The sequence below is a fragment of the Aythya ferina genome, assembly GCF_964211825.1.
Source record: "Aythya ferina genome assembly, chromosome: 6".
NCBI classification, from domain to species: Eukaryota; Metazoa; Chordata; class Aves; order Anseriformes; family Anatidae; genus Aythya; species Aythya ferina.
In genome coordinates this window covers 20,430,413-20,456,820 of record NC_140303.1, presented here as the reverse complement: position 1 = coordinate 20,456,820, position 26,408 = coordinate 20,430,413, and the positions used below count along the sequence as shown (strand labels likewise).

At 38.8% G+C, this 26,408-nt stretch overlaps 1 protein-coding gene across 1 annotated transcript in view; it reads left to right on the top strand.

Annotated features, from left to right (window-relative positions):
- Positions 1–21,536, top strand: part of RAPGEF4 (Rap guanine nucleotide exchange factor 4) — a 52,234-nt gene extending 30,698 nt beyond the window's left edge. Inside the window, exons 16-23 of the mRNA XM_084522853.1 lie at positions 1,670–1,795; positions 2,290–2,468; positions 7,141–7,231; positions 9,455–9,505; positions 10,133–10,220; positions 10,561–10,625; positions 18,695–18,749; positions 20,294–21,536. Of these exons, the coding sequence (XP_084378979.1) occupies positions 1,670–1,795; positions 2,290–2,468; positions 7,141–7,231; positions 9,455–9,505; positions 10,133–10,220; positions 10,561–10,625; positions 18,695–18,749; positions 20,294–20,421 (783 nt within the window). The 3' untranslated portion in view covers positions 20,422–21,536. The remainder of the gene's footprint in view (positions 1–1,669; positions 1,796–2,289; positions 2,469–7,140; positions 7,232–9,454; positions 9,506–10,132; positions 10,221–10,560; positions 10,626–18,694; positions 18,750–20,293) is intronic.
- Positions 21,537–26,408: the final 4,872 nt, after the last annotated feature.

Sequence of the window (26,408 nt, the reverse complement as noted above, 5' to 3'; positions counted from 1 at the left end):
GCAAATATGCAATGAGTTTACATCTAAGTACTTCTTTCCTAGCCTTGGAAAATATGTGTTTGTTATGGTAACAGCTATGTTGTGTTTGTCTCCAAATAGGGGAAAAAAGCCCTCTTTGAGTCTGTGAACAAGTCTTTTTCCACAGATTTCCACAAATTAGGATTTTCTACACAAAACTGGTGTACTTTTCATTCATACTCTGTCTTAACGGAAGGAATTTTTTGTTTGTGTAAACCCCAGGTCAGAGGGATCTGCAGGCTGTTATAAGATTGATGGCTGTCATGATTATTTTTTTTATAATATGGTGCTTAAATACACTATTTTAAAAATTGTAGATGGAGCTTTGAAGGTAATAATGCCTGTGGTTTAATCATTTTTAATGTTTGTATTATAGTGATATTTGAAATACAAGTTTTCCTGAGAGTGCAAAGCAAGAACTCAAACAAAAATAAAGCTACTACATACTGTGTATTATTGAGAAAGTGACTTGATGTATTAATGCAGTCAGTCCTTTTTCTACAGGTAATAGAACATTCTTTTATAAAATGGGATTCATTTAATAAGCTCATTTTTGATGTTGCAGTATGTAAATATGGTCTGTTAATCTTGCAGACTCTACTCAGTTGCTACTCAGAAAGGAGCCTGTTGACAATTCCTTTCTCTGTAATTATCTAACAAAGACCCTATGAGAAATAGAGAAAGAAACTTGTGAGTGAACTCTACTGCCCTCTCCTGGAAACATAACAATTAAAATGTGGGTTCATGAGAAGCTTCACTGATGTTTTCCCAAAGGGTATTTCAGAGTGCATTTGAATTTGCAAGAGGATTGTTTGTTAGTATTTAGTCCAGACTGGTTCAAACACTTTGACTGTAATATATACACAACAGATTACTTCAAATATGGCTTGATCTCAAGCCATGTTTTAAATCTCTTTATTATAAGATCTACTTGTGTGCAACACTGTAGATCTCTTTTATTGTGTGGGATGGAAATGTCTTTCAAAAATATTTTATACTTGAATGGTATAAAGGATTCTTTCTCATAAGACTGTGTGTATATAATTTTCATTAGCATAGCTAGGAGTTTCACAGTCACAAATGGCCGATAGTGCATCCTGGTAGTGACAAAGAGAAAGTATAAGGCATATTTCCTAAATGAACAGAAGATCTTGCTATTGCTGCCGATTTCTGAAAAGCAGCAGATGTAATAATTCTCTTCATTACAATCAGTAATCTTCAAAAGTATTTGGCTTTTGCTTTGTGACCTAGTTACTGGTATATGTGAAAGGAAATCAATAACAAAAGCTTTTTGAACAGACCTATGCTTCTAAACAAATAGGCATACTTTAGGGAACACAACACATATCAAAGTGTTTATTTCTGGCTTCAGATTTTAGGACAATGCTAAAAATAACATACCGAGAACAGTCTGTTTTATTTCCTTATAGTGCCTCTGAAGAGCTTTCAGAATTTCCCTGAGCATCCTGTGCATAGTGGATTCTGATTTAGGCTCACTTCCTAATGCCAGCCTATGGCTAAAAGCAAATTTCACTTTTAGTATGAGAAGCAGGCTTAGGGAAATGGTCACACTGGGGAAAAAAAGGAACATTATGGAAGAAAAGCACCAATCATGTAATTTAGCATTTCTGAAATATTTTTCTATTTGTAGGCGCCATTACCAGAACAAGAGGGACCATCTACTGGTACAGTAGGAACGTTTGAACTGATGAGTTCCAAAGACTTAGCTCATCAGATGACCATTTATGACTGGGAGCTCTTCAACTGCGTGCATGAGGTATGAAGATCTATGTATTCAACAGATTATGTTAGACAATGTGTAGTTGTATATTGTAGGTATATTCATTATTTACAAAACTTTATCTGATCTTGATTTTCAAAAATACTACAATAAAGCCACCTACAAGTTTTGAAAGTATGAGGTGTTCTTCCTCTAATTTTATTTTTTCATCTTGCTTATAAAACTTCTCCCAAACATGTGCTGTTTATTGAATTACTTTAGTATGTTTCGCTCAAGATATTGAGCTATTTATGCATAATCTACAGTTAGGCTTTTAGTATGTCTCAGCTATTGACAATTGGATTTGCAACCTAAATTCTTGTCATCTGTACAACAGTAAATGCAAACTGCAGAGCAAATTTCAGGCTAGTGTAGGAAGTAGACAATATTTACCTGGTCATTATTAGCTTTTTTCCACTGTCCAAAATACAAGATTTCTTAAACAAACAAACAAACAAACAAACAAAAAACTACTGTTTTCTTTTTCCTAGCTGGAACTGATCTATCACACTTTTGGAAGGCACAATTTTAAAAAGACCACAGCAAATCTGGACTTGTTTTTAAGAAGATTTAATGAAATTCAGTTCTGGGTGGTCACTGAGATTTGTCTTTGCTCTCAACTCAGCAAGCGTGTGCAGCTATTAAAGAAGTATATTAAGATAGCAGCCCAGTAAGTATACAATCATCTGTGAGCTGGAAATTAAGTTCAATATAGTAAAATTGTTATCTTCCTTTTTTGTTTTCAGGAAGGTGCACATTAGAGGTTAAAATGTTCTCTGTTCAGTAGTTCTGTCCATTTCCTTATAATGCAGTATAGAAGCTTGTTACTATATATTTTTCTTTTTTCCTGTCCAACTCTTCATTTGTCCTTGATTCCTAAAAATCTTTGAGCTCTTAGGGCTATATTTTCATATCAAGTTTGTGAGCAAATATATTTCAGCTCTTTAGGCAAATCCTTCATATATCCTTACACACATTAGCAAAAACTAATATATGAATTAATATATAATGACAAAGAAATGATCCTAAAATTTTACAGAAACAGAAGTGTTTCTGGTGCTCTTCAGGAAAACTATTCTGAGAGTGGTTCTGAGTGTGAAAGCTGAGTGGGAGAATGACAGAGATGTAGTACAGAGGTGATAAGGCTTGTGTTGCCTTCAGTCTGCGGCTGGTAATGTTCTAATACTTTTAGTTTAAAATGCAACAATATCAGTGTCCTTTTTCTCTTAGTAACTGTTGGGTCTGAGGTTGGATAGCAGGAAATTATTGCACTATTCTTTTATTCATATTAGAACCGAAGCTCTTTGGAGTCTTCCTGTTAAAGATTTAGACCTTGGCTGCTTGCCACTGAAGTCAAGAACCAGGATTTGAGGGATGGATGCATCAGTGGGAGCAGGAGCATGCCCCTGCCCTGCATAGCTGCAGGTTTTTTTATAGCAGTTACCTTCTCGCTTCCTTTTCAGTTCATGGTGTATTACATTCCTTACCTGTCACTCGTTGTCTAAACCAACAGTTCACTGAGGGGTATAGTGAGGAGTTGCCTTTTTTAGTGTTTGTCTAAGACTTTGGGTGTTGTGAATAGAGGTCTCTAAGGGGCTTACAGAACAAAGCAGTTCTTACAGTTAAACCATGAATTTTAACATTTGTTTTGCATTGTTAAATGTAATTGTGTGAAGGAAGAGATTCCAGTACAGCTGTGATGTCTCCCTCCTCTCGGTTCATAATTCCACATAGCTGAAATCAGTGCTCACACCGAAACTATGCATGAGCTCTGGGAAGGCCCTGTGCTGCGAGCACCGACTTCCTTCTGGGAACGGCTTCAGGCCCTCCCGTTGGAGAGAGCTGGCGATTTTCAAGATATAGCACGCAGGATCGGGTTTCTGTTCAGAACAGAGGACAGAATTTACCTCTTTAGCGTCTAAAAATACGTTTGCCACATATTCCATTATCTCACCCCTCAGAGCAAAATCGGGAAGCCGGCGGCGGCCCTGGCGGGCTGTGTCCAGGAGAGGGCACTGGCACCCGCTCACAGACGAGTCGGGGGCTGCTCTGGGCTCAGAGGCATGAAATGGGAAAATGTTGAAATGTGGTAAATTAAGATACAGTAGTAATTTCCATAAACACTTGAAATCAAGTATCTTAAAAATTACAGTTAAATATTTCCTTAATAAGCCGCCCTAGTCAGTGGGTTCCTCTGTGTCATGGGTTTAGCCCTATGCTATTTACAACAGCTTGACAACCTCCTGTTTACTTCCATGTTTCTGGTATCACTACAATGCTAAAAATAAACAGCTAAAAGCGGTCTGCTCTGCCGAGTCCTCTTTGTCTCCTAAATGCAGAGAAAGCCAAAGCACAAGATTTTCCTAAGTACAAAGCGAGCAGGCAGGTTTAATTGCAGCGTCTGGAAAGGCGCTGGGAAGTTTTGCCAGGCTCCTGCCCTCGGTGCAGTGCTGCCATGGTAACAGGTGCTATAGCATGCGGTAACACAAACACCGCGCACCCAAGTTGGAGGGGAGAAAAAGCCGAGGAATTGGATCAAAAGACGAGAGCCCAGGCCTCAAAGCAAGATCCGTGGGGAAGTTTTGCTTGTGAAGATCCTTGAGACCTAATGAGAACTTTACCCTACCTAGAAGTACCAGACTGATTATAAAAGTGTTCGGCACAGCTCGGTGCTGCACGATTAATCTCGCATGACTGGTGGTAACAAGATGCCTTGCACGTACCAATTTTCAAAGATAGCTGTTACTGAGAACCCTGTTTCAGTTCTATGACGTGGGCTCAGACAGCATTGCAGGAGGCACATCACTTTGTATCTGCCACCCAGTGCACCCTGTGATGTGTGTGGCCTGTCTTTGTTGGCAAGCACAAGGCCAAGTGCTGGCTCCAAGTGCTGTGCACGTGTGCTTTCAGTTCCAGGAGCTGTTTTTGCCTTTGCATTTGCTGGGAAAGGATGTGGAGGTTACCAGGTTCACCTCTGTCCTCCAGCCATTGTAGGATCAAATTTGGAAACAAAGGGCAGAAGCGAACTACATTTCCTGTAGTGAGTTCTTCCCATATTAATTGCATAATATTAAAGACCTTCTAGGAAGTACTTGTGCATACCTTTATGGATACCCACAAACACTGTATATATTTCCGCTTTGCAGTTATACCCACAGGCTATTTAGAAACCTTCCTGTGTATCACTACACTCAGACACTTTCACTTAGTTTTTGAGAATCATTCTTTCATACACAAATGTATGCTATAAGCCCGAGGAGCCTCCAAAAAATTTTTGAAGAGAGTGCATGTGTGCAGAGAAAATACCAAGATGAATATGCTCGTGTAAGTACAGAGAGATTTTAACCATGTTTGTGTTGGAGACAAAAGCACATGTTTATATATGTGTTGACCGTTCACACTAAGGAGAAATTTGTTCCAATACAGACCTTACTGGGAGGTCAAGGGACATCTGCTCCAAACACACCGTGGTACTTTGAATAATTCACTTCCTGACATTTTGCAGGCAGAATATATACACCGCTGCCAGTGGAGCCACACAGCACTGTTTCTCATTACAGCGTTCCTCTATTTGGAACTGAGCTATTCAGTGTAGATTCTGTAGAGTTTACTGAATATTTGGTCTATAAAGCCTTATATCTAGACTGATTTTAACAGGGACTTAGTCAAATTGCCTTGCTTAACAGAATATTTAGCAAACTTATCCTTTTTAAAATGAAAGATAGATTCAAATTACATATTGCAGATGCATTTGCAGCTGCCTACTATGTTTGAGCACCACTGATGTGTGCTAATTATTTTTACCATGCCACAATTTATTCTCAATGTCGCAAGCTGTGGACATATATTCCTTTCTAGATTTAGTTGTGGCTGGGGAAGAGGTTATCATTGACAGCCTTTCCTGGTTGCTTTTCATCCTTATTTCCCCTCAGATCCACTAACAAGGCACTCCCTGACCTTCTCTAGTCTGAATAAGTTGGGGTAGCTTTAGCATTTCAGCTTATCTTTGCTAACCTTGCTCACTGGCCCTAATCTGATGTGGGAGAATTTGTATGAGCAGCTCTGCCAGAAGATCTGAGGGTGCAGCAGTCTCCAACAGGCAGACCATCAGATGGGGAGAGATGATTTTTTCATATGCTCAGTGTTCACACAGTGCAGACACAAGTGAGGCCCAGATCTAAAGGACTCACCCCCTCAATACATTGAGTCTGGTGAAACAGAGGGACAGAAAAAACAGAATAACAATAAGGTGATGTGGCAATTATGGAGCTGGACAGTAGCATGTGATGATTGTACTAATTTTATCTGGAGCTGAAGATGCTTCAGAGGAGCTAAGAGATTAAGCAATGAATAAAAAAACAAAAAACAACATATGGGAAATGTAGCTTGAATCTTGTGGAATTTTTCTTGGTAAACAGCAAAAGAAGCAGAGACTGAGGTTCTGAAAACAGATTTTGGAAATTAGTTGTGAAAAAGAGCAAGTGATTTGCAGGAACCTCGCAAGACAGATTTATGAGGCTTTATTCTCTCTCTTCCCTCCCCATTGAGTCAATGAGCCACGCGATGCAGTCACAGCTGAGCAGTTGTATGGGCAGCTTCTGTCAGAGCCCCATTTTGTCTGCTCCTGTATAAAGTGTATTGGAACTGCCATAATACTCAGTTACATTTTCCAGTTTTTCCTAATTGGTGACACAAATTCTCATTTGCATTAGGGATAAAGGCTGACCTAGAGCTCCTACTGCCCTGAACCTCTTTTAATGATGCTGGTAGCAAATGGCAGTTGTTTGAAGCATTCTAAAGAGTTCCAGAAATCACAAGTACTATTTAGAAATCATACACATCGAGATGTCACTGACGCACAGGCATCTCTAGACAGCTGGTCTTCTCTTTAAAAAGACTCAGTACCCCTGTAAACTGCGATGAAGATCTTCTAGGGACCGCTTCCAGCATTCAGTAGCTGTTCAGAAGCTGTCAGCAGGTTCTTCAGGGAGTGGGGTTGTAAACCAGTTGCTTCCACTCGTATTCTCTGGGACTGAGTTGGGCCCAGATTCAGGACTGTGCTTCCGGGTGGGGAGAAACTTCAAAGACTCCTTTAATGACCTTGCAGAAGCTGGCACCCAGTGAAGTAGAAGCAGGAGGTCATTTTAAGAGGGAGGGGGAAGGAGCCTCCAGAGCATGGTGAATTACTCACACATCGGTGAAGTTATGTGTTGCAGTCCTGCTGGCCAGGGCTGCCAGACTCCAGTCAAATTTATGCTGCGTGGCTGGGGTCAGCCTTCTTTAGGTTGTCTTGTGTACTTCCACTCTGACTGATACATACAACTTAAATTTTTGTGTTTCAGCTGTAAAGAATACAAAAATCTGAATTCCTTTTTTGCTATTATTATGGGACTGAGTAATGTTGCCGTGAGCCGTCTCTCATTAACGTGGGAGGTAAGTCTTAGCTACCATCCAATTCTAAGAAGTTTGTCAGGAATTTCTGCTTTTAGTCAGCAAAAACATGAGTTAGGCCTTTATTACTGATAATATTAGATGTAGAAATTCAGCTCCTGAGCAGAAGCCTTTAGCTAAGGATGACAATTTTTATTAGTAAGGAACTAAACACACCTATGGGTGTGTTTAGTTCTCATAAGCAGTTAGCAAGTGTGACACTACCAGCTTTATTAATGAGATAAACTGCCCAACAGGGTGAGCGAGTTAGCCTCTTACATCAGCCCATCCTCTTTTTGACTACTGGTCATTTGCTGAGATCACTCAATATGTTGTTCTCTAAAATCCATCCTTTGTTTATACATATTATCTTCTGATCTCTATATGGACTCTGTTACCCTAGTAACACACGGGTTCTGTTTTTCTCTCTGACGTGCATTCCCCTTGTTACTATCAATTTGGTCTTCATTCTCAGAGCTTCCACCTGTTTCTGTGGCTTTGCTCTTTTGTGTACGAGTATACAGACTGGTTGCAGTGTCCAGCAGGTTGAGGTAGTAAACACATGTAACTACTGAGAACATTCTGGTTGATGAAAGATCTGCAGATTTGAATCCGCATGTATTTTGTTCATTAGAAATTCAAAATAGTTAGCATTATGCTAACACAGCCCAAATTTGAACACCTAACAAAGTGGTCTGAACTAGGAGTTCAGACAAACACATCTGAGAAGTCACCATCCCCATTTTCAGAAGTACACGTTGCAAGTAATTTATGCAATCAGCACTGAAAACAAAGATTTGCAGATCAGTTTTAAAAATAATGACCTTTCTTTTGTGGCTACAGAGAGGAATAGTTGGGAGAGCTCAGACAGTACAGGCATAGTATGATGACAGAAGAGGCAACTGGAATTATATACTACAATCTGAAATAGACACAGGGTCTGAGCTTGGGGGGTACACAGTTCATTTGTCAGTGTGGAGTATGACCTGAGTTCGGGAAATGTCACACACTGGTTCTGTAGAGCAGTCAATTTATCAGGAAAACCTCTGCAACTTGATTCTTAGCCATATATATATAGAGAGAGAGAGATTATGCTTAAAAACAAACATATCAAGACCTGTTTTTTGCCATATTATCATGCATTTACATTAGTTGCTTGCACAAATTAGATATTTGCAGGTGCAAATGTCCAATTATACCACTTATTTCACAAATACCTAATCTGTATGCATATGCAAACTAGGCACACAGTTGTTCACACACATCATTAAAAATTAGGCCCTTGCTGTGGCACAGTGTAAATATCTTGCTAGGGTACACACTCCAAATGTAGGAAGTATTGCAAAAAATCATTTATGCTCTATAAAGTCTCTATTAATTTTTAATATTACCCACTGCCAGTAGTAGTCTGATTGAATCAGCAAATGTAGTGAAACTTCTTACTAAAACTAGAAAGCTGACATCTTATGAGTGTGCATAAAAAGTTGGTCTAATTTCTGAAACTAATTTATAACACATGCTATAGTCTTTTAGTAATACTATTTAATATGTCTAACATAACATTAAGATATTATGAACATAATATGAAAATATTTAGTAATGCCCATTTCATCCCATTCGCTGTACAATCAAGTGACCATAATTTACTTGTGTAGGTATTGTGGACTGAAAACCTATTCATTAATTTATAGTCCAGAAAGCACTAGAGGCTGCTGGGCATGTCAAGAATTAGAGCAGCAGTTGATGATACATTAGTGTGAACAGAAAACCTCCTGGAAATGCCCAGGCATGGACTTGGATGTTGCAAGGGCAGTTCATCATAGGTATGAATAATTAAGCTACCCCTTTGAAAGCTGTGTATAAATTATATTTTCAGATGGGCTATAACGAGGAATGTCCTGAAGCTACTCACTTGAACTTTCACTTAGACTCTGAATTTAGTGATTTCAACATAAACCAAACAAAAATCCAAACCTAAGCATCCCGTAGGAATAAATCCAAGTTGGGGTTTAAATCAGGATCCAGGTTTCATGGCTGGTCCCGTCTCTATTTATAATCTGGTTGCTAGGAGACATGTTGTATTTTAGATTAGCACATTGTTAGAAATATCTGGCAAAAAGAGCGCTTTCCTGACTTAGGGCGTTGTAGAAGGAACTAGCATTTACAGTAAAATTACCACACAAATTGGATTTAATTAAGGTCTGCTATTTTTGTTTTTATTAACAGAAACTTCCAAGCAAGTTCAAGAAGATCTATGCAGAATTTGAAAGCTTAATGGTGAATAGTAATAGATCCCTTATTCTATGCACAATCTGAGCTAATTCAGTTTCTGAGTAACTGATTTGAATTCCTTGATTCAGAACATTTTATATGTCCTTGTTTGACTTTAAGAAGTTTATGATCCCATTTTAGAGCTGCTAAAACAAGTATGTATGACTAATAAATTATACTCTTAGGAACCTACTCTGAGAGAACTTATGTACCACTCAAAGTTAATCTGGGAAACTCAGCAAAGCTTTATCACGTTTTCCAATAGTACATATGGGAAATTATATTTTCCAACCTGGATTTTTCCAGGCAATACATTTTAGTGTTACAGAATACTGGCTCTGCAGCTGCAAGGATGGAGGGTAAAATATGTGGTTCCTTTTATGAACAATTTTTTTGTAATCATATCTTACCTTGTTATTTGCTATGAAAACTGTGTTTAGCAGCTGCATTTTCATTGTGTAAACTGCATGTGAAAATGATAAAAGGCATCTGTAGCTTTCAGATGCACTTTTAAAGCCACAAGAGAAGATAACGATTTTAATAAATGCCATGACATTTAAATGAATGCATGCAGTGTCTTAATACATTTAATAATATGTATTAATAATTATTTGATTTCTCTTTTTTCGTAAGGATCCATCAAGAAACCATAGGGCCTACAGACTAACTGTAGCTAAATTGGACCCTCCAATAATTCCTTTCATGCCACTTCTTATAAAAGGTAAGCTTGGATGCTACCAGAATTATTAACTTGAAAGCTATTTGTCAAATATTTGAAGAGTAAGAGTAAAAAGCATCAAGAAAAAGCAAAAATCAATCTCAGTGTGAGGTATGATCTTTTTCCATTATAAAAAGCATGACACAGAGTAAAGAAAAACTGCTTTAGTACATCTGAATATTATACCTCAATTTTACTAGTCTCAGAAATGCTTCAAATTAAAGCCTAAATGTTTTACTTTTATAGCTGCTTTGATTGTTGTAAGGCATAGATAAAATGTTTTGTTGTTTTGTATGGCCATGGTTTAGTTATGGGCTTTAATGTGGCTTTTATTCCTATACAGACATGACGTTTACTCATGAGGGAAACAAGACACTCACTGACAATCTAGTAAACTTTGAAAAAATGGTATGTATCACATTTTTGAAATTATGGTTTCGGGATGAAAAATATAAAGGCCTCCCTGTTCGTCTTTTCAAGAAAAACTTCTAAACAATGACTTCCAGGGCCAGAGAAAGTGAAGACAGCACCAGGAGCTGGCAAAAATAGTCTGCATTGTGCAGAGAGCCTGGGTCCTCTGGGTTTCTGGAAAACCTCATAGAGGTGGAAAAGAAACTGCCCACTGAGCCATGCACAGCCAAAATGTTTCCTAGGAGAGGCAGCAGCAGTGATAGGAAGCAGCATTAGACAGTTCTTAACAGCCAGTTTGGGACCACACTATGATTTTAACTGCTGTTCCTTCGAACAGGACTGAACTGCCACAGGCTGGGACAGTTCTGCATTGCTCCTCAGAGAGTGAAAGGAGCTTTATACAGAACGTGCACAACATCTTATTTTCCTCTTTCCTTTAACAAGCATAAAGAGCCTTCTGTGACTTGGTTGCTTTCATATTGGAAAGGGAGATAAGTGACAGAAGGTTAGATTATGCTCAAATTTGATTTATTTTAAATCCTGCACCTAGGCTCTCATCATTTCAAACACCATGGTCAAAAACTGCAAGCAGGCAACTTCTGATGGAAGGAATCTCAACTGAAACTCAGGTTTCTCGGTAGTGAGAAGTAGTTTTGTTGTCTGCTAAGACCATGTCCTTAATTAATGCGATTAATGACACACAGATCTGAGAACAAGAGTTATCTATGCCAAGCTATTAGCAACTGCACTGCAAAGCTAAACCTTGACTTTCTGTGTCTTCATTCAGCCATGTTCTTAGACCATATCAATTCTGGTATCTGTATTTGCTTGTTCTTAGTACTACAGTAACCAGATCCACTGCATGGTTATTTCCACTGCACTACAGAGGAACTTTTCTTACCTTCTGAGCTCTGATAACGTGGAGGGGAAAACAGGAGTACTTTCAGCTCTTTAGAAAGCTTCACAGAAGAGTGATTATCACTGAGCAAATTCTTTTTTAAGATTTTAGTCTAGTTCCAGGAGAGTCCTAGGGTGGAAATACCACTCTACTTAGCTGAGACTTTTTTGTAAATGATAGTGTTAATGTCTGAGTAAGGGCCTGACCTCACTTTGCAGTAATGACATTATGTAATCGCATATGCAGACTCTGCTGCCATCTCATTCCTAAGGCTGGAGTTTTCCACCTGGAAGAAATGACTTTTTCCTACACTGCCTGTTCTAGTTTGTTATAATAGTGTAGATAATAAATATTTGGGGGAATACAAAGAGATCTCAGGCTTAGCTGGAGCACCTCCAAACCAGGAGGGATGGCAGCTGAATTGCTATAGCCATCTAAGTCACTGACTGCCTGTTCTCCACCTCAGTTGGCCTACTTACACCTCTTGAGGACAAGAGTGATAATTATAATAGCTTAAACAGGTTTATATCTGGACTGCTGCAGGTCTGCATTTTTCACCCAAATCTGCACATGCCCTTATCTTAAAAAATATATTATCTCCAAGGCATGGTTTTACTAGTAGCACCCTAAGGTTTGAAATAAAATTGTATACTGAATAAATAGAGTATCACCTTTTTTGATAAGTAATCTGAGCTTTGACCATTTCATTTAGGAGGGGAAAGTGGAGATCAATTGTTGTATTTTTGATGCTGTTTATTTTTCAGAGTATCAATATCACATCTCATGTTCCTCCACACAAGAGAATAGGGAACGTTCTCCTCGCTCAGTACTATAAACCTTTCCTTAGTTCTCTACCTAAAAGCTCTTTCTGCTTTTTCTCCAGGCCTTACTACAAGTATATCTTTTGTGGTTTTAATGCTCTTTACTGGCTATTCTGCATGTTTCTATGGTGTTTCTACTGCTTCTCTCAACCCATAGTTCTTCAAAGCAACATGTATTCAGATTCCACCCACATAACTCATTCAAGTCCTAATGTAGACCCGGCAGTTTTTAGCTTTTTGCATATGTCATCAGGTCAAGCAAAGAAGAAAAGCCTACTGTTAAACCTCAGTCACTACCGCCTACTTGTGTAAGGCTTACAACTGTCATATCCACACATAATTGCCAGATATTAACTAGTGAAGACAAGACCACTCAGCCAGATAACTCTCAGATAAATTGTGCTCTCTTTTACATAAGTATGAACTCAAGGTAGCTCTGTGATGTTATTCCGCTCTTTTAAGGAGAAAAGCAGAAACCAGATCTCCTCACAGGAATCATGTCCTGCCACTTGTTATTTCTGCCACTTGTTTTCTATTGCATGACATTCTGTTACAAGCAGATGAAGAAAAATTTCTGGGGGAGTTTCTTTTACTGATCTATCTAAAAACATCTTCATTCTTTGCAAAATGATTTCCGTGGATCCTAACTTTGATGCTTGCATAAGTTTATGAATAAAAATATCTGGGTAGTTCCCACTGGAGGTGCTGTTTTTCACCAGAGGAGGTGGGTCCCTCCATCTCTCATGTAAGCACAGTGATGAAACCAAGAGCAGCCTCTGGCATCATGTCTGCATTCTCACCACAGAGCTCTGATCCCGACAGCTGATGTGCTGCTGACAACTTTATTCCTGTAACTGGCAGCCAAAAGTAGAAGTTTGATCTAGTGGCATCCCTTCAGCTGAAACAGCGTCCTTTAAATCTTTAATGTTTCCTGATGTTTCTGTTATTATTTATATTAAGTGATGTATCTTGAAACATGCAGGAGCTGTCAGACAGTGTCTGAGCCAGGAGTTTTCTAAGTGCCAGAAACAGTGAGGCCTGGTTTCCTAAACATTTGTGTATCATGGCTGCCTGAGCTCTGCTCAGAGCTTTCCTCATGGCTGGGGCATGTGTGGTTTCTTCATTGCTGGGGAATTCTGTGTGAATAGGCTTTTGTCATAACGTAGGAACTTGCACTACAGCTTTTTCCCTGAAGGAGACAGAATAAGAGGCCACTTTCATGATCCTTCTCTTCTCCACAGCCATGTATTTTCACAGAAGATTGGTAGGAACTTTATTTCAGTTAAAAACTCAGGGCTTTTTTTTCAAATTGGACAAAGCGATTTAGAGAAGGGGAAAACAGACAGTTTGATGTTACACCGCATTAGCCTTTTTTTTTTTTTTTTAAAAAAAAAAAAAAGTCAAGCTATAAAGGAAAGGAACCAAGTCAATTTTTTCCTGCTGTACTTTCCTATAAATAAGTCTTTTCGGAGGTGTAGTGGCAGAACTGTGTTAGTAACGCTACAGAGCGTTTCTGAGTTTTACCTGCTGCTACCTTTGTAACTGCCTGCTCCTTCTTCCCTTTCCCCGGATCTAGTGACATCCACGGATACCTCTTATTCAGAGGAGGCTGTGAGGAATAGGAGGGCAAGGAAAGCTAGCCAGGGAAGAGAACATCACGTGTGGTAGAGCCACAGCTATGTGTAAACAGGGAAGTTTGTAGGCTGACCCATTTACTCTGTACAAGATGTGGGCAAGCAATATTTAATGTGTCAGAAATATGTACGCTCTTTGTATTTACCTGTGCACTTTGCTATGTCACTTCATTGCATTAAGCAGGGAGGCAGGGTAGGGGGGAGAGTGTGGAATGGTGGAAACTAGAATTTCGCCTTAAAATCCAGCCTGGAACATGTTACGCTTTTGTCAGTAAGTAGACAGAAAACTAAATTACTGGTATTAGCAGTATAAGTGTTTGGTTAAAAGGCTTTGTCTTCAGTACCAAACAAGACATGCTTTTAGAGCAATATTGAAGTTCTTTTACTTATCTCACTGTAACAAACTGATAAAGAGAAGCTGTTTCCACCATGATGTTGCTCAGATGTGCCTTATAGGTTGGTGTATATTCCTTGACCTTGTGTGGTAAAAACTACCTGCATCTTTTCTCCACTAGTGAATTGGTAGTAGCCATTAATTATGCACATTGCTTTAGAAAACCCATATTTTAAAAATTGAAAACACAGATGTCATAGAGGAACAAGGAATAAACAGAAGTTTTTAAAATACTGCATTTGTAGTTTGTCAGGTTGAGAACGTTTTGTGATCTGCAAGCAGGTGAAAGAATGGTAAAAGATGGCAGTAAATAGCAAACACAGTTTGTGATCTGGAATACACATTTAACTTTTAGCTCTCATCAGGTGAAGGAGAACCTCCAAAACTGTCAGTTGTATTAGTTCCTGTAAACTGTATGATTTTACACATACAAGACAACCTGCAAACTGCGCTTTTTTCTCTACTTCAGCAGAGTAATCTTGCACTCAAACTGCCACTAATGAATTTTGAATTCACAGAAAGATATGCAGTTACTTCGGAACTTACCAGTGTCATTTCTCAAATCATCAGACAGCCTGAACAAAGATCACTTTCCGTGGCACCATCTCCACATAGCTGTACCGTGCAGCATGTCTCAGAAGCGGCACCTGTAGAGGGAGCAGATGTCACAAATGAGCTCTGAAACTGCTGACCTGCCATGGCAGCACAAGACAGTGCCATGATGCTGGTCACTGATTCTTCTTTTTGTCAAACCTCTTCACCCTTCAGGTGTGAAATGAGGATTAGAGAATCTGTGCATATTGGTTTTCGGGTTTTGTGGAGATGAACAAAAGGGAATTCACACTCTGATCCTTATGCAAAAAAGGGCAAACATTCTTTCATTTTTGGAACATAAAGATTATGCAAAAAGTGTGTGACTAAAGCCCTTAGTAGTTTTCTATGGCATATATGAATATTTATAACATTTTAAAACCTCAGTTTGGAATGGATTAGAAGATAATGTGCTGGCCTGCTGCCACCATTCCAGACTGCGTAAAACTTGAAAGGGTATTGTTGTGTATATATATAGCATGCTAGTAGTTGCAGTTGCTTGTTATATTATGCAGTCGGTTCTATTTCAGAAAGATACATATTTAGGTTTGTATGGCTTCTTCGTAATGGTCTGTCTTAGCACAGTGAGTAAACAGAGGTTAATTTTTTCAGGTATTAACTAGATGTAATCCTCTATTTGAAGAAATAGGAGGATAAAATAAGAAGAAATAAGGAGTTGGCAATTGAACTTCTGTTTGACCATTTTCTCTACATGTTTCCAGTTTTCTTGCATCAAAAGAAGAGAATCCAACTTAATCTGCATGATTCAGGGAGGGAAATTCGTTTTCGCTTCATGTGCTGTTATTCCATCCAATTCACACCTTCTGAAGAGGAACTCTTTGGGACTTATACTAGAAAGTACAATAGCCCTTGCAAAAAGTAATGTGAAAGGAGCTCTTCAAGGATGCATAATGCTCCAGAATCTCCCCACTGGGTTGTGATGTTCTTTTCTGGTCAAAGATTCTCCATTTATTCTGCATTAACACCCACTTCCTTATTCCTTTGTGTTTCATCATTGCCAGCATACTTCTGAATGCACAGATTGAATAAGATTATCCTCAGGAATAGGCAAAGTAACTCCTTAAAATGAAGCCTTTCAGTCAACTGAAGAAAAACAGGCTGTTCAACCCTTAACCAGAAGTCAGACAAGTTCATTGCCACTTCTGTTCTCCTTGCCTGGAACAGTCCATATAATGAGAAATTTGGAAACAGTGAGAACTTTTTTAAACCTTCACTACACTCATTTGTCCTTCAGTCCAGTACAGCATTACAATACCTATTCTGAATGCTATGCTTTTTCAAGAACAAATTTCCCACATAAAGAAAACAAAGAGTAAAATGATTCAGCAGAACAGTCATGTTTGCAAAATCTTAATTTTTCATTTAAGAAACTTAATACTAAACTAATGAAACACTGAGCATACAGTCTAGCTTCAAAGATGGTTGTGAAATGAGGCTTTAAAACCTAAAAAATTACCGATATGAAAAATTAGGGTGTATATTGACAGCCTGTTTAGAAAACACATCAAGCAGCACCAGCAGTCTCCATAAAAATGAAGTGTTCTTAGGAAAGCTACCCTTTAAGTCAGACACTCTTGGCACATCATCAGGTTAGCTGGTCCAATTCAACTTCATGATCTTTCCTTGAAATAGTTATTTTAGAGGAGTATTTGCTGAAATTATGTGAGTCAAAACAGCAGCAACACATAACAGTCAGAGACAAATATGAATCTACAGAGTTATGAAACATTCATGTTTTCATGTTCATGTTGTTTTGATTGTCATTTTGATTGGGTTAGACTTGAAGAACCAATGCTAATATGCAGTGCATTCTGTCTCAATCCAATATTATAATGGGTGCTTATCTTTGAGTATTTAAGAGGTTCCATCAAAGTCAATGGGGCCTCATTCACATGCTTAATGCTAAGCACATATGAGAATGTTTGCAATGTAAGTGCCTTAGAAAATCTGTTTATTAATAATAAAGAGATATGAAAATTAACATAGTATAAAAATGACTCTTACGTGAAATCTATTTATTTTCCACATGTTAATCCATATAACTTTAGGAAAAATATAAGCAGACTCATCTGAATTCCTGTGATCTTTTGGAAATTTGCATTTTAGAATTAAAATACTTTTACATCACTTTCAGAGTGACTACATTTCATTTGATTATACAATGTATAATCCACAAAAACATGGTATGCGTATCAGCGGTATTTCTAAAGCTGACCAGCAGCCACGATCGTTCTGGGACTTGACAATGTTTAAGGTTATTCAGCATGTATGTTTGTAAGAAATGTCTTACATTGGTGCTATCCATTCCTTGAATGGCATAAATATCTAATTTAATCACTTTCACATAAGATTATGATTGAGTATGAATTTTGAAGGGCATGTACCCTCGGTTTTACTGTTTGCTAGTAAGAAATGTCATTCTGTTGTGTCAATACTTACAACCACCTTGTGAACCTCACACAAAATTTCAAGAAGGTATGAAGCAGCCTGATGAGAGTGTGGTGTGTTAAAACAAGTAATTGTGTTGTAATTGTTTGACCATATTAAAGCACTTAAACAAACATTAGGCTCTGATTTAGCTTTTCCCTCCTCTGCAAACTTAACCTAAGCAAAAGAAACTGAAACAACCATCATTCTTAAAGCAATGAATAAGTCAAACAGTCTAGCTAAGGGAATTCAGTTTTAGTGATGAAGTTTCAGTTTATTTGGTATTGTGAAGAACAGCTAATTCTTCTTGGCACCAGTGGGTCTATTACCTGGGTGGTGTCAATCACACAAACAAGTTAAAATTTTGCAGTCCAGAACTAAATCTGAAATGTTTCACTTCATGACTTGGTTTCCCTTGTTCCTAAAAAGTACTGTAAAATAGAATCTGATTTATCAGATAAAATATATTGAATATTATTTTCTTAGCTGAGTGAGTGAAGTGATGTTTTATTTATGGAGGAGTGAGCACAGCCAAAAGCGATTAAAAGTGAATTCTGCTTTTTTTGTGAGTTGCCAATAGGAGTATCCACCAAATATGGATCTGCTTGTCATATTGGATTAGATACACATGTACAAGCTATCATGGTCTAACAGGTCTGTTTGATGAAACTTGCCCACAGGGCCACAGTCCTAACTGTGTCCTTCTCACATGTGAATCGAGCACGCTTCCAGAAGGAATTGGTGAATATAGACCTTCACCTGTTTGTTTTGTTTGTTTGTTTTGTTTTTGTTTTTCCTGTCATTTTCAAGGAGGGCTGCATTTCAAATTCAAACTGATATGAAATATGAAAGCTCTGTAACTGGTGACTATGGTCTAGAAATGCCCTTGTTAGGAACTGATGGTTTTAAAATGAAAAGGTGTTACATACTTCAAGTCATTGTATATGATATTCCTTTTACTTTTTAATATGGGAAGATGGTATCAAAGAAATGCACATTGAAGGGGATGATTTTCATTTTTAGTTAAGGCCTTTTATAGCATCCAAGCAAGGGAAAAGGTTCTCTGAGTGCATGTAAATTACACTCATGCTCATTTAAAGCCTGTGTAAATGCAAATCACACCCTACATATGAGGGTATCAGCATTAAAATTATATTTTCATTCATATGACTGCTTTTATTGGCATATGTCTTCACACTCAGGCACAGTTAGGTGCTTCGTTTAAATGATGATGAAATACAGTGCTTGTTCCCTGATTGCATCCCATCTTTTCTTTCCAGCGCATGATTGCCAACACTGTCAGGACGGTGAAATTCTGCCGAAGCCAATCTTTCAGTAAGTGTATTACAACATCTGCACAGTCAGCATTATCATCAGTAGCTACAGTAATTGCAACTAATTCTGTGTGTAACAGAACTGAAAAGCCTGGTTTCCAGTGAATCTTCCCTGTTTGGATCCTCCAGTGTTTCACTTGGGTGAACCATCCTTCAGGAAGCTCTAATAAGCTCTTTCTCTTCCATCTCTATTCAAAGAATGTGAAGGAGCTATGTATCTGTGAGGTCTCTACACAGCCATCAAATTAGTATAGGTTGAAATTAGCCACTGGGCTCAGCAGTGGTTGAAGTGAGGCCAGCAGACAGAAGCACACAGGTAAATGCAAGATGCTTCCTTGCACAAACCCTGTTTTTATAGGAAACCAGGCCGGAAACATGACATTATAGGTGATGTAACTGCCTAAGGTGATGAACTGAAAACCTGTTTGTCAGTATAATTATCAGAATTTATGTGTGGCCAGGTATGTAGACAGCACGGTGTGATCAAACAGGCTTGCTCCGCAGGTCTCGTCCCATCTCAGTGCACTCTGAGACCCAGTCCACACTGGCACTGCATTCCCCAGTGCTTCATTCACTTTGCCTTACAGCAGCCTTCCTCCTTCTCAAAGAACAGAATAAATAGTGTAAAAAATACTTCTTTTTTTTAATTTTTCTTTTCATCTGGGTCAAGGCTTAACTCTAGAATATCAAGTTAAGGGAGCTGTTCTTTTTCTCCAGCTACAAGTTTTTTCTGGCTATGCGTCTTTTAATTTCAATGTATTGAGCACTAGTGAGATCTCCACATATAAGTTACTTAGAAATTGAAGTGGATTTTCACTATATGTGATATAACAAAATGTCAGTAGATAGATGTACTGTGTCTAAGTCCTCTTTTTTTGTGTGTGTGTGCATTTATTCAGTAGATGCTTCAGTGTCTTTCACTTGAAGAAATTTTTTAAGTTACCTATCATGTATTTCATTAAATTGTAGGCTGTGCACTTGGAGGCTGAAGATACTCAAATCTGAAGTCAGTGGTATTTCATAGTTGTTGTGGGAGGAGATATAAGGCAGTTACACTAAGTACTGTGAACAGGTAGTAAACTTAGTCTTGAATGGGGCAAGCCACTAAGCAATACAGTGTTATACAAATATTTAATACTGAGATAGAAATATTTCATGAAAGGAGGCTTAAATCAATTATATATTTTTGTACCAGTGTGAACGCTGCTGGTTCAAAAGCAGATAGCAAGCTTTAAATCATGCTAGTTAGCTGTAGACTTTATAGCTATTGACTGGTAAGGTGATGTATAAAACTGCAACCAAGGGCCATCAATTTGAGCAAATGTAGCCAAGGATATCTGGGAGGAAAAGTTAATTTGTGGGGGCAGTAACCAGAAAGACTATCAGATATGAAGGAAAGGTTTCAAAGAGAGAGATTTCTAAATATTTTCTTTTTAACTCACCAGGATCTGGTGTTTCCTGTGACAGCTTGTAATGAGTTATGCATTCTGTTCAGGCATTTGTTCGTTTAAGTGTATCAATCCTACATCATTTCTCTTTCACCAGATCCTGACGCAGCCCTAACTAATAAGAACCATCAGGATGTTCGGAGCTATGTGCGGCAATTAAATGTGATTGACAACCAGAGAACTTTATCACAGATGTCTCACCGACTAGAGCCGCGTCGGGCATAAACATTTGAGGCAATGATGAGAAATGATCTTTTATCCTGTCAAGGTCACTTGTTAAGAACTTCACTTTCTCCGCTACTGCACTGCCACTGCGAAAATAAGCAAAAACATATTCTTAAGGTCTCAGGCAATGTACAATGTACCAGCCTGTCAGAGAGCTTTGGCTGAGGAAGAATATATGCACTGTAGCTCTAAAGGTGGCCATATTGTGTAATTTTAATTCATTTTAATGTGTAGTAAAGAAAAAAAATGCAAAAAAGATGAAATAGTGAAAAATGCACAAAAGGCTTCTTACAATTTTAAGGGTGACAGTGTTTTTCTCTCTAGCTAAAAATTTATATTTTATGATTTATTGTTTAGGTCAGGACAAACACTGATTATCAGTTTTGCTTGCCCGGCTACTGTTGACCTCAGTATAAGATGTGCGTAAGCATCTGATGAAAGTGTAACTTCAAGAGAGGTCCAAGGTACAATGCCATTCAGAGAACAATTTAAAATATTTCCATTTGAAATAGAACAGATACTAAGAAAAATTTCTAATCTTACTCATACTGCCTAGTACTGCAAGCAGTGTGGCCATTTCAGAAAACTGACAGGACTGAAAATATTGTGAATGATAAATAGATTACTCTGTGTTTACATTTTAGTTCTTTTTTTAACTATCAGGTTTTTACAAAATTCCATTATGAATTATTAAGATTGTCAAAATCAATAGCATAAAGGTAGCAAAAGACTGGTTCAAAAAGAGCACAATATGCACAAACAGATTTCAAGAGAACAGTTTCCTGGACATTAAAACCTTCAAGTTCAGCTATAATTAATTCTAGCTGGTTAACACATATTTTCTGGTCTTAAGCATTTACAACTATCTTAATTTTCAGCCAATTGTTTTGCACTTTCAATAGACTGTAAATAAATGTTAATTCATTATGTTCTAGAGTATTTATTTATGTAATAGCTATTGTGCAAAAATAATTACATTTTATTTATTTTCTTTAGCATGTTATGAAGTGCAGCTTTTGTCTTTATATTTTGTGTGCATTTCACGTGTAGGAACTGTGTGATGTATGTTTTCTGTAAATAACATACAGTACCTTATTAAACATAATTGCTGGAAAGGTTTAGTCGCTGGCCTTATTTGCACTTTCAGCCCCATTTCTGCATAAATCCCAATGCTGCTAGTTGGCAGACACAGTAAACTTCACTTGTCTCTTGTTGGCCTTGAAACTGCGTTTAGCCTACATCCATTTTGGTACAGATGGCCAACGTAAACCCAGCCAGATCCACCCCTGCCGCGGGAGGTGGCAGTCTGGCAGTGCTGCAGCACTACAGTTTTGCTAGCCACTTTGTTTAGAGTTTCCAAGGAGGGCCCTGACGCTCCCATGTAAAGACAGAAACCATTTACATTGGAAAGGTTTAAATGAAGAAGTGATGTATTCGTAATTTCATTTATCTAATTTGTCTGCCTCATTCATAGATGTGAACACGCCAAGGTACCTATCTTGGACAGGATTTTACCTCAAGCTGGGGCCTCAGCTAATGTGGTGCTTGAGAGGCCTCTGGCTTCTGCCCCCTCGGGGCAGTACATGGGGTCCCGGAGCCATGAGGTGATTCGGCATCTGCCTTTCCCGCCAAAATCCTTCTAGCTGTATTGCTGCCGTGCAGGCAGTTATGGGGCCAAGTGGGTGCCCAGGGAGTGGTGATGTTTGCATGGCAAAAGTCTTCCTATCACATTCACACCAGCTCTGCTCAGGGAAGTTGGATGTCATAAAGCTAATTAAGCCTGAAATTAGAAGTTGCAATGATTACTTCATAATTAAGTTTCAGAGATGACCTCATTGATACATTCTGTGTTTCTGCTCAGATGCAGAGTATATTTTTTTGGAGTTGACCAGGGTTGTGTGGAGTCCAAATACACATAAAGTTTTGTTTATTTATAAAAACAGTTTAATCCTATTAGTCAAAACATAAATTCTACAAAAGCTGAAGGTCACCAGGGAAACGCTGACACATTAGACCACTAGCTGTTCTGTACCTGCATTCTGCAAAGGAAAGAATTACACAGTTAAGAAATATTCTGCAGCATGATGACATAATTTATTTTAGCTTTGCTGTCTGACTAGAAGTTCAAGATGATTCAGAGGAAAACCAGCCAAATACAAAGACAAATTTCTGTCTTATTATTTCAAGTGAGAAATATTTCTTATTTCTCTTTGTACTGCCCTGTGAGTATACTTCATATAGCTTTCTTAGATGCAGAACCTTCTCAGAAGCAAAGTATGCGTTAGAATAAACCATAGGGACAGAATTAATTTGTAAGATGTTATTATCTTTACAATCAATTCATAACATTTGTGAGTTCATGATTTTATTTGTTCCAGATTTATTCCTATTGTTTGGACTTTCATTTATTTCTGTGTTAACTGGTTTATAAAGCTGCCAAGTTTCAGATTGGCTCTACACATAGGCTGATTCTTCATCTGTTTAATATGTTTTTATCCCTTCTATTTATTCTTTATTCCTTAGAACCTCTAACTGTTTCACGTATCTGTTGCCAAACAGTCTCTATCACGTAGATACATCCCAGTGACACAGAGTTTTTATGGTGTTTCCGTATCAACAAATGAATGCAGTTTACCTACCTCAATGAAATTGCTATCTGGCATTTTTAAATTTTCCAATAAAGGGTGCTGTATAAATAACAAGTGTTGCTATCTGTGCATATAACTCAGTCAAGTGGCTCAGATAGTTGCTATGGTGCTGATCACAGTCTACATACCTAGAGATTAAATGAATAAAACTACCTTCTGGCTCTGGGATCCGTAAGGGGCTCCTCTCGCTCCCTTTGTTGACTTTACAACGGGAAGGCAGCTGTTGATCCATTGGTCTTGCAGCCTGAAGCCTAAGTGACTGTCGCAATAGCGTGAAGAATGAATAGGAACTCAGGAAACATTGAAATGTCAAAACACCAATACCACCTTCATCCTGTGCCTGCAGCCACAGGTCACAACTGGAAGCTAAGGGATTCCCCTTTCCCACTTGCCAGCCCCAGGGTGAGGCACTGTGCCCACGTGGCCAAGCAGAAGAGGCACGGGCAGCCTCCAGGACTGCGCCACTGATGATCTACGCTGCTTTAGTTTCAGCGTGCCGCTTGGCCAGATTTCAGCTTGTGCCAACTCACACTGCAGGAGAGTGTCTGGGCACTATCTGGGGGAAGCATGCACCATAACCCGCCACTGCTGGGGACTAGTGAGGTTGTAGATCTTGCAGAGCTGGGATGGTGACACCTTGGGCATTTGGGAAAACATGTGATAGGGTCCCACTGACACAGCTTTTAGCTAAAGCAGCAGTACAGAGCACAAACAAACATCTCTTCTAAGGGCTACATGGCCTAAAGAGTCACAAGATCGATTTCTCCCCTCCCCGGCATGTTTCCCTGTTGTAGTTTTGTTAGGATTTGTTGCTCTTCTCCATGCCCAGCCTTGGTGCTGGTCTTCACTAGGTAGAACCATGGAACAAAGGGTAAATCCGAGGAGGCTGAGCCCAACATACCAGGAAGCTATTGCTGTTTGGTATAGGCAGGATCCAGACACCTTGTTCTAACCTGATCAGCTGTAAAGACAAGTAAGTGCCAGACAAAAGAGTTCAAATGTATTTGCAGGACTCCTACACATGGAGGGTTTGTTTTTTTTCCTCCTAAGGAAAATGCTGTGAAGGCGCACAGCCACTGCAGACTGAGTACAAAGAGAGAGACAGAGACAAAAAAAAAAAAAAACTCTTTTCAAAGAGACAGTGGCAAAACAAGCTTTTAAGTACAAGAAGTTTAAATACAATTTAGAAATCTTACAAAATAAGTCAGAAAGAAATCAAAAGGTTTAACCTGCAGGGGTACCAAAAGAGATAATGAATTTTGCTTCAAAAAGAAAAATTTAACAAAATGTAACGGCAGAAAATTATAAGTCTAAATTGTTAACATAGCTTCTTAGTAAGGTCAACTGCATAATATACAGTACCTTAACCTCTTCCAGCAATTTTTAAACACCATGCAGCTTAAATAGACTACTTCTGAATTCAGCAGTATTTCTTCTGGGAGCTCTGAATGCAAATCAAGAGGTAATAGTGGAAGAAAATTAAAAGATGTGCTATTCCCATTTCATTTTTTGTACTGATAATAAGGAAAGCAGCATAGAGAGTGATATGGCAAAGTGAAACTCTAACTTGAATAGCCTTTCTTTCACTGTTAATCTGAAATGCATTACACCTTGCCTTTTCAAATAATCATAATGTTCTTTACTGTGTCCTGCATTAAAGTTTAGCAGGCACAAGCAGCAGCTGTCACCAGAGGTCAATGCATTAGCAATCAAAGAAAATAATGACCAGATTAAAAAGTTATCATTAAAATTACTAAACCAGAAACTTCTCTAGCAGACTAAGTTCAGCTCAGCACAAACACCCAGTGGATCTCTGCCTCCACCCGTTCCTGCCCTTGGCTGGGCTGAGGGAGGCCTGGGGAGGCCGGGGGACCCCCAGGCACAGCAGAGGCATCCCCCAGGCACAGGCACTACCCATCCCAGCCAGCACAGCTGTAGGACAAGGGGACTCCCCGACACTGTTAGCAGCTAAATCCTGATTCCCAGCTTCTCCCCATGGCAAGATGCCATGGTCCGTGTGTTAACCAAGCACCTGGGGTGCATCCTCCTTACATTTACCTGAGTGCCATCCCACAGCAGGTAAGACTCGATCTTATTTCATCTGCCCGGAGCACTGTTTAGCAAGCAAATGCTGCTCTCACACTGTGCCTAACTAAGGAAATAACTTGCAAGTTCCCAAAGGAACATGATCCAACCATGGTCTTCTGGTCCTGGTGGCTTATGGCTCCAGAGATGGGGGGACTACTGCGAAAAGGAAGATTCTTGAAATTAAATGGGCAAAAAAAGAAGAGCATGCACTGCTACAAAACCTACCACGTACACCTAACTGCTGAGGGATATTTCACAAAGGGTTGGTTTTTAATAGGCTCGGCAGTCAAAGGTAATTTTTGAATTCAGAATAAACTCAGAAAACTACATGAAAATGCATAAAGAATGCATAATTACCTAGGCAAATTGGAATATTTTTCTTGGAAACTCCATGTAATGAAAATGTGACACACAGGGGTACTGGTAGAGACTGACCTTTTATTTCCTGGCCCTAATCCATTTGGGTCAGAGTGACAAAAAGCTAAGCCTTTGTCACATGGCAGGGGTCAGCGAGTTGTGTTTAATTTTTTTCCTCTCTTTGCTTTCAAATGCAAATAAAGCACATTACCAATGAAAATAATGATTGTAAATGAATACCTCAATTAAAGTAAATTTACATAAAGATACGTAGGATAGAGGTGGCAGTAGATATTCCAACATCCTACCAGACAATAATCCATTTCTTAATCAACTTCTGTCAATAATCATAAGCTTTCTGCTCTCCATGGTTTCCTCATTATAACACCACCTCTTGTGTTTTTAAATAGTTCTTTCTTCAGATGCTGTCCGAGCCAGCAAGTGAATCTGCTAGCTGCATTTGCCGACTCTTTGTGGTTTTTCACAGGTGTACATTATTTCTGCGCAGGAGTACCCTCGGCAGCATTGTGGCTGTTCTCAGATAACAGAGAGCCAGTGTTGCCTCAGGTTTTCTTTAGATGTCCTCATTCTCTGTAGGTCTGACCCTTGAGGGCTGCGGTACTGGCAGGTTGCTGCCGAGCGTCTGTTTGAAATCTAACATTTCCTTCCATTTGTAATTCCTGCCCTAATGTTTCTCCTGTTCTAGCTGTCTGGCATGTAACTCTTTTGTGATGCTCCTGACCAGTTAGCATGGTTTCCAGAAACTAGTTAGAGGTTTGCACATTGTTTTTTTTGTGGTTTTTTTTTTTTTTTTTTTTTTTTTCCCCTCCTGTCACAACTAGCTGTTGTTAATAGTGTGCTAGTTTTGGGGGGGGGGTGGGAAATCACATTTTT